This window comes from Carcharodon carcharias, chromosome 33 (genome assembly GCF_017639515.1).
Source record: "Carcharodon carcharias isolate sCarCar2 chromosome 33, sCarCar2.pri, whole genome shotgun sequence".
NCBI lineage: Eukaryota > Metazoa > Chordata > Chondrichthyes > Lamniformes > Lamnidae > Carcharodon > Carcharodon carcharias.
Window position 1 is genome coordinate 13870661 of NC_054499.1, and position 14426 is coordinate 13885086.

The following is a 14426-nucleotide window of genomic DNA, read 5'->3' on the forward strand; positions in this document are numbered from 1 at the left end:
GAGAGAATCGTGATGCCAACACCAGCAAGCGTGGTGCTTAATAGAATGTCTCTTGTACTTTTTGATTGGGGTAGAGCAAGAGCGAACACATGCACAGCAGCCAAGGTTTCACTGTCTCTCTCTCCATGTTGAAATCGTAAGTCTTTCCCATAATGTAATACAAAAGCAAGACCCCATCTTTAATGAATTTTGAGCTCAAGGTGACGTTCTGTTGCCTTTGCCTCCTTTAAGCAGGTGTCGTCCTCTGTGTACCCCCCTCGGCCTCCCCACAGCCCTTGCTCAATGGATCCTTCCGCCCGTATCCAATACTCTTGCTCCATCAGGACCGCCACCCCCCCCCCCACCCCACCCACCCTTCCGGCCCCTTACCTTTTCTCTATCTTTTCAATGAGAATGGCCAACGTGACATTGGCCGTCTCAATTTCTCTGCTTCCCCCTCTCACCCTGACTGGTCTCCCTCCGTTTGCCTCGGCTCTCACCCTGACATTATCAGACTTGCTGACAAGGGGTTTAGGCAGGTGCTGTTTGGGAATCTGATCTTGCAGAGGCTGAGCACCAACTCTCCGACACTTCCTCCCCTGGACCGGGAACCCTCACCACTGAACGTCGAGCCATTGTTTTCATAATCAGTCACTAACCTCATTCCCTCTCCAGTGATCTTCCCTCCACCGCTTCCCACCTCATAGTCTCATGGTCCCATACAGTTTGCTTCTACCTCCTTCCCAAGATCCGTGAACAGGACAGTCCTGGTAGACCTGTTGTTTCAGCTTGTTTGTGCCCCAGCGAACTAATTTCTTTCTACCTTCACTCTCTTCTGCCCTTGCCCAGTCTCTCCCTGCCTACATCCGTGACTCTTCTGATGCCCTCTGTCACTTTTTTTCCAAATTCATGGCCTTCGCCATCTCCTCAGTTGTCCAATCTCCCTACACCTCCAACCCACACCAGGGACAGCCTGAGGGCTCTCTGCTACTTGTGTGGGGGGGGGGGGGTTGGTGTGCGGGGTTGGGAGCCATCAACTTTCTTATATGTTGATGGCTATATCGGTGCCATGTCCTGCTCTCTTCCCAAATAGGAAAACTTCAACTTCCAAATTTCGCCCTTCTCTCAGTTTCAAGTGGTTCACCTGTGACTCGTCCATTCCTTGACTTCTCTGTCTCCATTTCTGGGGACAAACTAACAATATTATAAGCCCTCTGACTCCCACAGCTACCTCGACTACACTTGCTCGCACCTGACATCCTGTAAGGACTCCGTTCTGTTCTCCCAGTTTCTCCATCATCTCTTCTGTTGATCCAATCTTCCGCACTAGTGTTGACTTTTTCTTATCTCAGCTGAGGATCGCACCAACCCACCCCTTTTACCCCCCCCCCTTCCCCCCCCCCCCCCCCCCCCCAACACCATAGTTGACAGGGCCCTCTAACGTGTCGGATCCACTTCCCACACTTGCACACACACCCCCTCTTCCCTCCTGGAACCACAGTATGGTTCCCCTTCCACCCCCACCAGCCTCCGTCTTCAACGGATCAACTTCCACCATTTCCACAATCTCTCACGTGCTAACACCACCAAACGCATCTTCCCCCTCCCTCCTGTGCTCGCCCCACCCACTTCATTATTCCCTTCACAATACCTGGTCCATTCCTCAATCACCTCCCCTAAAAACCCCATCCCCTTGCCACAGCACCTTTCTATGGAAACCTCCTCTCTCTCCTCACCGTCCGAGGCCCCAAACACTCCTCCCAGGTGCAGCAGCAGTTTAGGTGTACTACTTTCAATCTAGCAGCCTCCTCTGTATTGGGGAGACCAAACGCAGATTGGGTGACCGCTTTGCGAAACGCCACTTCAGTCCACGGGTATGACCCCCCCACTGAGCTTCCCGTGGTCTGTCAGTTTAAATCCTCCACTTTGCTGTCGTGCTGACATCTCTGTCCTCGACCTGCGGCATCGTCCCAGTAAAGCTCAACCATAAGCTTGAGGAACAATTAGGCACTTTACAGCATTCAGGATCAACACCGGATTCAACAATCTCAGGCCATAAACTCTGCCCCCATTTTATATCCTTTTCCTGGAGTGTTTTGGTTTTTCTCTTTATTTTTGCTTTCCGAGAGCATCACACCTGGTCCATCACCATTCCCTTTGGCCCTGGAAGGCTGACTCTTCCATCGTTCAATCTCTCCTGTCTTCCACCCTATGGATGAAATCTTTTACGTCTCTACCTTGTCCCAGTTTGGATGAAAGGTTGCCAACCTGAAACTTTAACTATGTTTCTCTCTTTCTACCCCAGTCCCCAAGATGCTGCCATAACTAGCTGAGTATTTCCAACATTTTCTGTTTTTAACATCAGGAGTTAACACCGGCCACCTCCATTGACATACTTGTGACTCATTGAGTCAAGTTTGTGGGTTTAAGCCTCATCCCAAGAAACTTTGAGCCTATAATCCATGTTGTTAACTCCCAGTGCGGTACTGAGGGAGTGCTGCACTGCCTGAGGTCCCACCTTTGGGGCAAGACGTTAAACTGAGGTCCCCGTCTGCCCCCTCGAGTGGACAGTATTGGAAGAAGAGTGGGGGTGGGGCTGGGGGAGTGGGTTGGGAGTGGGGCTGGGGGAGCGGTGCTGGTGGTGGTTTCCAGTGTCCTGGGCCAACACTCTTCAACCAACAAAAACAGGTTATTTCTGGTTTGTGGGAGCTTGCTGTGTACAAATTGCCATACTCTGTGGTCCATACATTACAACAGTGACTACACTTCAAAATGTAAAGTTACTAGTTATGTATGTTGTACATTCCAAAGACTGGCAAATCATATCAAACAGCATGTTCCTCTGGCTGTTGCAACAGGCAAAGTACTGACTGTACCCAACCAGCCTGTGCTTGCAAAACTCGAAACATGTGTCCAACGTTAGATGTGATTCCACGATTGGGCAACACTTGCTAAACGATCATGAGTATGCTAAGAATTACACTGCTGATCAATTTAACTCGCAGTGTGGCTCACTTACCCGTGCTAGAAGCTACATATATTCACACACACGGCCCTGTCCTTTGCAGACAGAAGAAATGTGTACACACTGTGCTCTTTTCAACTCTACAGAATTGGACCCAGCCATTCCCTGGTTCGTTCCCCAGGGCAATGCCTTGACCAATCAGAGTCTGGTTTGATATTGAACAAAGCTCAGCAGTTAACTGCCAACTGGTGCATTCTCCATGGCAATGCCTCTACCAATCAGAGTCCACTTGCCAACCAATCAGCACTCTTCTCACGCACTATAAATTGGTATTCCCTTTACAGTTTGGTATTTTTGTGAATTGTCCTGATGAGTACAAGATGAAAAACTTTGACAGAATGTCTCTTTTTGTTCAGCTCTACAAAATTAAGGGTTGGAAGGAGTTTTGCAACGTTCTGAGGTGTTCTCTCTCTTCAGTTATGGGATGAAGATGTCACTGGTAAAGCTAGCGTTTACTGCCCTTGAGAAAGTGATGGTGAGCCACCTCCTTGGGTACAACTGAGTGGGCTCGCTGGGCCATTTCAGAGGGCGTTTAAGAGCCAACCACATTGCTGTGCGGATCTGGAGTCACATGTAGGCCAGACCGGGTGAGGATGGCAGGTTTCTTTCCCTAAAAGGACATTAGGGAACCAGATTTTGCTTTTTAAACAGCAATGCAGGAGTTTCACAGTCACCATTACGATTGGTAGTTTTAAAATTCTAGGCTTTATTTAATGGTTGGAATATAAATTCCTCAGATATTGGGCTGGGATTTGATCTGTGGTCTCCAGATTATTAGTCCTGTAATATAGCCACTGTGCCACCATACTGTCAAAGGCTCTATATAGACACTGGTTCTTTCATTTCTCACAACCATTCACACACGAGCTACATTGAAGTAAGTGTTTGTAGAATCATAGAAACTTAAAGCGCAGAAAGGAGGCCATTCAGCCAGTCACACCCATGCTGTCTCTTTAGAACAGCAGTCATGCCAGATCCCAAGCCCCTGCTTTTCTTCTCTCAAAACCTCATCCAATTCCTTGTCCACCACGCTTTTTAAAATTATTGATGCACTCCGCTCCAACCCTTTTCGGATGGGAGATTTCTGGGCTGATAACGGAGAGGAGATTTTTTTTTTTCCCCGCTCAAGATCCTTAGCCGATGCTTTTTTTTGTCAGACAGAAGTTGACATTGATGTGATGCGGGTGAGTGAACACTGAGTGCTCTTAGAGCAGAGGCAGAGGGGTTTTTTAGGGAGGCAATGCCAGAGCTTGGGACCCAGGCTGCCAGCAGTGGAGCAAAGGGAGTTTGTGAGGGAATGGAACATAAGGATATGAGAATTTTAAAATGGAGCCTTTGCCGGAACAGGAGCCTGTATAGTTCAGGGGGTGACAGGCCCCTAGGCTTTGGTGAGAGTTAGGCCATGGCTGATAGAGATTTAGATGAGGTTAAGTTCTTGGTGGTTGGAGATAGGAAGCCAACCAGAAGAGGTCTGGGACAGCGAAGGCTGGTGGTAACAAAGAGCATGGTTGAGGATGGCAGGACCAGATGGGCTGAGGGAGCGGTAATATTACAGAGATGGAAGTACATGGTAGAGCCAATACAGGGATTAGGCTGATGAGGCTTCAGTTTAACACTTTAATGCTGCATTCCTATGTTAAGGATACAGTAAAGTCCCACTGTTCATTCACAGGGGTTACATTCCTGTGAAACCTCTCGAACGACGAACATGCTTTTACAACGGGGGCCAATTAAATAAGTCCCAGCCATCCTGAAATTTTTACATGTATAAATGATCAAAGGCAATAAAAACTGCTTTTAATAAATTTAAAAAGTTTACTGGAGGGGTTGTTTAATAAAACAAGAAAAATGTAAAATCTGTCACGCACTTGAGGGTGGAGATGGACTGTGATCAGCAGCAACGAGGAGCACTCGCGCACAAACAGCAGACGACACACGTGCCTGTGTAATTTCTACTACAGAAAATATGTCGTGGATACCTTCCTTTTTTAAAAACTTTATTTTGGTGACTTTATTTGCAGCATTTTCTAAAGGTAGCTTCTTATTTTTAAAACCGTGGATAAGTGAACATTTGGGTCCTCAGTGGGTGAACTGGTGTACAAAGACTTGCGTGGACAAGCGAATTTGTGAAACAGGAAGTTGCGAACAGCAGGAATTTCCAGTGTAAATACTCGCTTGGTTGAACAGAACTTTAATGCTGCTGAAAAGAGACATGTTGCCACAAAGTTTTTTTTTTGTGTCGCATTTTGCTTTCGGTGTTCTTGGGTTTGTCCTGACGAATGCAAGACCAAAATGTCCACTGGTAGATGTAATTTTGCGATTGGGCAGCACTTGCTGAACAATCCTGAGTGTGCTAATAGCTACGCTAACAGACCAAGTTGAGATAATCTGTCAAGCTCATAATGTGGCTCATTTATACCTGCTAGAAGTGACACATTCATACACAGGGACCCGCTCTCTGCAAACAAAAGGAGTCTTTCAGACCTTGCGGCTTTTAAAAATTGCTCAGGAGCCTATAGTTCCCTGGTTCTTTCTCCGTGACAATGTGAATTGAATTGCCAATCAATCAGCACCCTTTTCTCCTGTAGTATAAATTGCTGTGATTGTCTGAAATTTGGCATTCTTGTGTTTGTCCTGATGAGTGCAAGATGAAAAGCTTTGGCAACACATCTCTCTTTTCAGCAACGTACAACATAACCGCCTGGCGTCTTAACCAAGGACAGCATCATTAGAAGTGCTGCACTCCCTCAGTACGACACTGGGGGTGTCAGGCAGTTCTCAAGTCTCTAGACTGGGACCCGAACCCACGACTTTCTGACTCTTGAGGTGAGAGTGCGACCCACTGAGCCGTGGCTGTCGGTTGTAAAGAGGCAGGGGGTCGTGCACAAGCCCAGCCAACGCTTCTTCTATAAAGAGCTTTGAGCTGAAGACCACTGCTACCCATCCCCCGCAGGGATGCAGCGCATTCTTGCCCGTTGGGCTAATTCACAGTCTGAATTAGAAGGACAACACCACTGCTGTCGACTAGTTTTACAGGTGCTGGTCTGAGCCCAGCCAGCGAGTGGCAGCTGGACGTTTGGCTGCGGTGAGTGAGCATCAGGGACGAGGTTGAGGGTTTTGTGGGGTGGGTGGAGGGGGGTGGAATGCTGCGCGGATTGACCACCAGAGGGCACATTCTGCCCAGCGCAAAGTTATTAAATTAGTGCAAATTGGCACCGCAAGCACAGATTAATCCAGGAACCACAGCACAGGAGGAAACCGTTCAGCCCACTGACTCCGTGCTGGCTCTTTTGAAGAGCAAGCCAGTTAGTCCCAGTCCTCCCTCTTCCCCCACCCCCCCACCTCCTCCTCCAATACATATCCTTGCAATTTATATTCTCCTTGATCCAATTTCATTTTGTGAGCTAATATCAAATCTGTTTGACCTCCCCCAACTACTGGGCAGCGAGCTCCAAGTCCTAACTGCTCACAGACACATTCTTGTTCTCTTGATTTGCTCCAGTTACTTGGTGCTCGGGAAGGTTAATCTGCTGTTTCGTTTCACTGATTTCCACCCAGTGGCCAAAGCACTTGCTTTTTTTGTTTTTGTTTTAATCCTGTATTGCCCCTGTTCGCCAGCTGCTGCTGTGACTGCTTTTGCTGTAAAGATTCCTGTTGGGATCCTGCTGCCCATCACTGGCTCTGGCTCTCGACCACCCAACCATCGGAAACAAGCTTCTCCTCGTTTGCTGCACCTGAATCCTCCATCCTTTTAAACCCCACCCCAACCCACCCCACCCCACCCCAGCAAATCTCTGCTCGAAGGCCTCCAGCTCCGTGCCCGGGTGTCCCCTGCATTGCTCTGGCCGCCTACCCGCTCCCCCTTGCCTGTCTCATGGTGAAGAGAGTTTGCCTTGTCGTGCGACGTTTCTATTTTTTTTTTTGTTGTTGTTTTCCTGTTTCAAACCGGCGGTAATTTAGCCCCCTTTCCAAAGTGTTTTCGTGAGAAACGGGGGTGGGTGGCTGTGTGGGTTGGCTATTCGACTACATGTGGCATCGCCTTCGTGTTTGGACTGTGCCACTATAGGGCGGTGGAGCAGTGTTGGGGGGTGGGGGGGGGGTGGCGGTGGTGTGACTTAATTTCCACATATATGATATCCTTTGCCACGGTCAGTTTACTCCTCCACCTTGCAATCCTTCTCATCCGTACAGGTAGCAAGCACCTGGTGGACAAGTCCCTCCCGTTGCTACCTGCTGGATCCCCTTACCTGCCTGACTCGCAGTCATGACCACCTGACCCTGACCATTGGCCAACCCCAACCTAAAGGGAGGCACCACCTCTTGGAGCAAGGAGTCCAGGTAACTCTACCCCCCCACCACCAACCCCCCCGCCCCACCTTCCCTCCCTGATGTCTGCAGCTCAGTGACTCTGAGCCCCATGTTCCTGGTGGACCAGCCGCAGAGACATCCTCGGACTGAGCTTTCTCTTCCGACCCCTCTCCCCCTTCCCGCCCCCTCCCCAATTTTACATGGACACTTTAGCACATTCAGACAAGTGGAAAGGGGTGGGGGGGGGAGCAGCTACACTCACCCCCTCCTCTGGCCGATCCATCGTGATTCTAGATGGTGAATTGGCGAGCTATTCGCCTGCGGTAGGCACCGCAGTTGGGGCCGACCTCGCCCACAGTCCCGGATATTACAGCCAGCTCGCTGAGGTGAGGTCAAGGATGCTTCACCTCCTCCCCACCCCCACCCACCCATTGCTTTTGGCATCACCAGATCAGGTCTTTTTCTTTCCGATTGTGAAGCCAAATGTGACTCGTGTTATTTTGCTGTTGTGTCAACCAAGCTCTCAACTTTATGTGCAATTCAACTGTGCGGACTTTCCAAGTTGCCCACTGAGTAAGCTCCTCTCTCTCTCTCTCTCTGAGTCAGAAGACTGTGGGTTCAAAGTCCCACATTCCAGAGGGATAGGAGCTCGGTAATCCCAGGCTGACACTACCAGTACTGAGGGAGTGCAGCACTGCCAGGGCCTTTGGAACCGAGGCCCCTCCTGTCCTCTTAGGTGGTCATAAAAGATGCCCCCCTCCCCACACACAACTATTTAAAAGAATAGTGGGCGTTTGGGGTGGGGGGGTGGTTGGTGGTAGGTGGAGTTCTCTCCTGGTGTCCTGGGGCCAATATTTATCCCTCAACCCATATCACAAAAACAATCACAATCTGGTCACTACCCTGTCACTGTTTGTGGGAGCTTGCTGTGCACGCACTGGCTCCTGCGGTTACGAACAGGGAGCAGGAGTAGACCATCGGCCCCTTGAGCCTGCTCCACCATTTAATAAGATGGTGGCTGACCTGACAGTAACCTGAAATCTGCATCCCAACTACCCCCCCCCCCCCGATAACCCATCACCCCCTCGCTTACCAAGAATCTATCCCACCTCTGCCTTCAAAATGTTCAAAGACTCTGCTTCTACCGCCTTTTGAGGAAGAGAGTCCCAAAGACTCACGACCCTCAGAGAGAGAAACATTTCTGACAGGGAGTTAGTGCAGAGGGAGCTGTTGACTATGGTCTAGAAGGATAAGCTGTACATGAAACTACACCTCAAACCATGTGAAAACAGTCACCTCAACAACAACTTGCATTTCTCGAGCACCTATCCCCACCTCAGGATGTCTCAAAGCGCTTTCCAGGCTTAATGAAGAACTTTTTTTTTTGAAGTGTGGTCACTGTTGTAAAAGTTGCGCACAGCAAGATCCCACAAACACAATGTGATTGTAATGGCCCCCGTCGGCCGTTTTTAGTGACGTTGATTGAGGGGTAAATAGCGGCCCCCCAGGAGACCAGGGAAACCCCCCCATCCTACTCCCCTACCCGCACCCCGCCCCCCCACCACTCTTCAAAATAGTGGCCGTGGGATCTCTTGCGTCCACCCGAGAGGGCAGCCTGGTTTGATGTCTCCACTGAGAGATGGCTTCTCTGACAGTGCAGCACTCCTTCAGTCCCGGCACTGGGGGTGCCGGTCTGCATTAGGGGCTCAAACTCCTGGGGCGGGGGGGGGGTTGGGATTCGAACCCATGACCTCGTAACTCTGACATTAAGCATCTCGTGCTTTCTCAAAGCCTGGTGTTGACTAAAAGTTGATGGTAGTGGTAGAGTGAGCCACTTTTCCTGTTGGAGGTGCTGCACAGAGTAACCTTTGCTCTTTGACCTCCACACCGCTTGCACATAAGAATGTGTCAGGCATTTGCATCTGGTGTTACAGATGGTGTGATGTCTAGCTCATTAGAAACATGTCAGGGCAAGGAACACAACAGCTGCAAGGAATGCTCAAAGCCAAATTTATCCTTCCCACACAAGCGTCCTGCTCGAGTCCACACATTCTTAAGAAGGAGGAGAGAGCCAGGCCGGATAACATGTCATGCAGCAGAGGCTGCTGATCAGGTGACTCACTCAATCTTGGATAGCATCGAGTTGCTTGAGTGTTATAGCCTTACCATCAGCCCTACCACAACCATCACCACCACCGCCCCCCCACCCCCCACCACCGACCGAGCTGGGATATGGGGTTGAAAGCTCAGCTCGGGGTCCAAGACAACCCCTGCCTGGTTCACCCCGAGGCTGTAGCCCTGGGGATGGGAGTGGGCAGCCAGCGATGGCCTTTCGCATCGAGGGAGATAACGACGTTGGCTTAAGCAGAAGAAACTGGTGCTTCAACCAGGACCGGGTAAAGGCACCGGGATGAGTGGGAGCTGAAATTTACATGGTGAGTGGCTGTGGGCAATTCGACTGTGGAAAGCATCACAGCTGAAAACACATACGCATACGCATTCTCATACTCATGCATACACACATTCTCACATATACACACACGCACTCACTCAAATTCTCTCACACATTCTCACACAATTTTCTCTCTCACACACATACACACTCTCACACGTTCTCAGTCATACATACACACACATTCTCATACTCATACACTCACATACATTCTCACACTTTTACACACATTCTGTCATGAAAATATAATAATTTTCATCATGTTACTGGGAGTTATTGTGAAGTAGGAATAGTGGGGTCTGGATAGTCTGTATATGTGTACATGTGTGTGTGTGTGCTGGTCTGAAGGCCTTGATGTATCAGAAGAGAAGCTAGGTTTGAAATGCTAAGTAAGTAATCATGTCTGATGTTTTAGAACTTGAGATGTAAATGAAAATGTTGCATTTTTAGATAAAGCAGAGTAGCTGAATTTTAAAAAACGGAGGTGGAATGTTATACTTAGCCAGAAGAAGCCAAACAGTGTTTATTTTTCCCAATGCTTACTGATAAAATTGGTACTGTGAAAGATTTTTATTATTAGAAAGGGAAAGTCCAAAGGCATATTGGAACAATGGGATTTACATTAAAAAGGAACATGTATACAGGGGATGAGGTTATGTGTAAGGAGAAGGAATTCTAAGATCTAACAATTATGAAAAGCCCCCAGCCTCTATGTACCAAGCTGCTGTCTAAAGGAACTGAAGCTAAAATAATTCATTGTGAATATCCCTGTCCAGGGTATTGTGTGCTTTGCCTGGGTCTGTTAAAATCTATTTTGTTTTTACTGTTGCCTTAATGGGGGTGTAGTAAGAGTCAGATTAATTAGTGGAGTTAGGAGTTATCATAGTAGTAATGTGTAGACCTATGTATGTACTTAAAAAAAATATTAATAAATGTTTAATTTAGTTTTGTAAAAAATCCTCAGTGACTTGGTGGACTTATTACTACTGAATTCAAGGCATGTATCTCGAAATAAAAATACACATTGCAAAACAGTTGGGGCGGTTGTTTCAAGTTTCCCTCTGGGATTTGAGCAGTTTAGCATTTACTTTCCACTGTGCCAGAACAATTCTCACACACACACTCTCACACTCATTCTCACACACACACTCTCACACTCATTCTCACACACACACACTCACACTCATTCTCACACACTCTCTCACACTCATTCTCACACACACACTCTCACACTCATTCTCACACACACACACACACTCATTCTCACACACACACACTCATACTCATTCTCACACACTCTCACACTCATTCTCACACACACACTCTCACACTCATTCTCACACACTCTCTCTCTCACACTCATTCTCACACACTCTCACACTCATTTTCACACGCACTCTCTCTCTCACACTCATTCTCACACGCACACTTTCACACTCATTCTCACACACTCTCACACACATTCTCACACACTCACACTCATTCTCACACATATACACACACTCACATACATATTCTCACACTCTCACACACTCATTCTCACTCTCTCTCACACTCATTCTCACTCTCTCTCACACTCATTCTCACACACACACTCTCACATACACGTTCTCACACTCTCACACACACATATATACACACACTCTCACATACACATTCTCACACACACACATACTCATTCTCACACACACATATACACACATTCTCACATACACATTCTCACACATATACACACACACACACACACACACTCACATACACATTCTCACACTCTCTCTCACATACTCATTCTCACACACACATATACACACACACACACTCTCACATACACATTCTCATACTCTCTCACGCACTCATTCTCACACTCATATATACACACACTCTCACATACACATTCTCACACTCTGTCTCACTCTCATTCTCACACATATATACACACACTCTCACATACACATTCTCACACTCTCTCTCACACACTCATTGTCACACAAGCATTCTCACACACATATATATACACACACTCTCACATACGTATTCTCACACTCTCACACACTAATTCTCACACACGTATTCTCACACACATATATACACACACTCTCATACACATTCTCACACTCTCATTCTCACACACATATATACACACACACTCTCACTTACATATTCTCACTCTCTCGCACTTATTCTCACACACGCATTCTCTCTCTCTCTTATACATATATATATATCCCACACACATTCTCACACTCACACACACACATTCTCTCACACAAAACAACCCAATAATTATGAGCAAGACAAGGGAGCCGCTCTCTAACTGGGACAAAAAAACGAAATCTCTTGACCCAGCTCTGCCTTTTCAATGAAAGCAGCTAACAGAGCCATCCTCAGGGTGTGGGCATCGCTGGCAAGGTTGGCATATGTAGCCCATCCAGGAGACACCACTGAGTGGTTTCATGCGGTCAGTATGGAGATTTATAACTGAGTGGGGCAATGGGACAGAATGGATTGATCTACAGAGAGTCAACACGAACTTAATGGGCTGAATGGCTTCGTTCTATGCCATAATGATTCTGTGACTTTATAGAGGGAGGTTCATAATCAATTGGTGTCACACGTGGGCCGAGCTGAGCACAAGACATGGATTTCCTTCCTTAAAGGGCAGTAGTGAGCCAGTTGGCATTTTCCAACTGCCTGGTTTTTAAAACGTAACTCAAATTCTTGAACTGTCAGTATTGGAACTTGGACTCGTGTCCCCACAGTTTATTATCCTTGTGCTCAGAGCTACGAGTCTAGCAGCAGAGCTAGAATAAGGCTTCCATTCTTAGCAGGCCTGCCTAATCCTTTTAAACACTCCTCATCAACGGAAGCTTGAATTGATGTTGCTCCCTAGAAGGTGGTAAGATGTCCCGGGGTGGGGGGTGGGGGGGTGGGGGGGGGCATCAGCACCGTCAGATAGGAAAACAATATTCAAACAGGAGGATTTCTGAACAGACCATGTTCAAAGCGAGTTTCCCCTCTCACCCCCTCTGCTCGCTGATCTACACTAGCTCCCAGTTAAGCAACGTCTTGTTTGTAAAACACACACACGCTCATGTTCAAATCCCTTCATGAACCACCCCCCACCCCTCTCCCTATCTCCGTAACCTCTTCTAGCTCCACGACCCTCCCGGGATCGCTGCACTCCTCCAATTCCGACCTCTTGCCCATCCCCGATTTCCACCGCTCCACTATTGGATGGCCGGGCCTTCAGCTGCAGGGGTCCTGAGCTCTAGAATTCCCTCCCTAAATCTCTCCGTCCCTCTCTCTGCTCCTTGATTGCGCTGTTGGTCACCCATCCGCAAGCCTCCTTGTGTAACTTGGCATCAAGTTTTGTTGGACAGCTCCCTCGAAGCTGGGGTGTTTTTTTTACCATGTTAAGGGTGTGATACAAATGGGGCAAGGTCATGGCTCTCCTTTCTGCTCTGGAGACTTGGACAATCCACAGCAGCCACCTCAAAGCGCTTGGAGAAGTCCCACCAGCAGCACCTTCACAAGTTCCTCCGAATCCGGTGGCAAGGAAGGCAGTGTCCTCTCCCGAGTCAACTCACCCAGTGTAAGAGGCGCCTAACGACGGAAAGCCACCTCCGCTGGGTGGGACACGGCGTTCGCACGCCTGACGCCAGGCTCCCGGAGCAGCTGCTCTGCTCGGTCCCGGCAGGGGATTCTGGAGGAGGATGGCGGGAATGCTTTAGGGATGTCCTCCTCGAAGGTGCCCCCGCAGAGGTCAAACGTTACCGCCCCCCCCCACCCCGCCCCCCCCCCCCCCCCCCACCCCGGCTGACTCATGGGAGGCCCTGGCTTGTGTCTGACCAAAATGGAGGAGATTCGCTTGGGAAGCCTCGGAATACGTCAGGACACATCGGGGACGATCGGAGGTGAGTTCGAGGGTGTCGGAGGGAGCGCAAGGACCTCCAAACGACCCCGTCTACCCGATCCTCCAGCGGCACCCACCCCGCATGTGGCAGAGTCTGCACGTCGCCCCGTGGACTTATCAGGCACCCCAGAACCCATCGAGCCAGAGGCGGGAGCGAGTCATCCTCTGTCTCTGAGAAGAAGGAGTTATAATTTTTATTCGATCACAGGAAAGCGGGCTCCGCTGGCTGGGCCCAGCATTTATCCCCCATCCCTAATTGCCCCTTGAGAAGGTGGTGGTGAGCTGCCTCCTTGAGCCGCTGCAGTCCCTGTGGTGTAGGTACACCCACCGTGCTGTTAGGGAGGGAGGCAGATTGTTGCTGGCCATTGAAGAGCGGCAGGGCAAGGGTTAATCCAATGGCTGGACCTGTTCCTAGCCTGAGTTACTGTCAGAATAGGCAAGTTCTCAAGAAAAGAGAGAGAGAGAGAGAGAGAGAAAGCTCTTCACAGCTCATCTCCATTCAGGCCTTTACAGCCCAGCTGTGTCATGTCAGGAAACAGCTGGGGGAACAAGGGGTGAGGGGAGGTAGGGGGAGTGTGGGGGGGAGGGAGTAGGGTGAGTGTGGGGGAAGGGTGTGAGGGGGAGTGTGGGGGGGAGGGGGAGTGTGGGGGGAGGGGGAGTGTGGGGGAAAGGGGGTGTGAGGGGGAGTGTGGGGGGGGGGGAGGGGGAGTGTGGGGGGGAGGGTGGGGGGGGAGGGGGGAGTGTGGGGG

The 14426-nt window shown here is 49.2% G+C and overlaps 1 protein-coding gene across 1 annotated transcript in view; it reads left to right on the forward strand.

Annotated features, from left to right (window-relative positions):
• Positions 1–13617: 13617 nt before the first annotated feature.
• The window catches only part of plod3 (procollagen-lysine, 2-oxoglutarate 5-dioxygenase 3), a 140388-nt gene continuing 139579 nt past the window's right edge, over positions 13618–14426 (forward strand). Inside the window, exon 1 of the mRNA XM_041178779.1 lies at positions 13618–13824. Coding sequence (XP_041034713.1) covers positions 13618–13824 — 207 coding nt within the window. The remainder of the gene's footprint in view (positions 13825–14426) is intronic.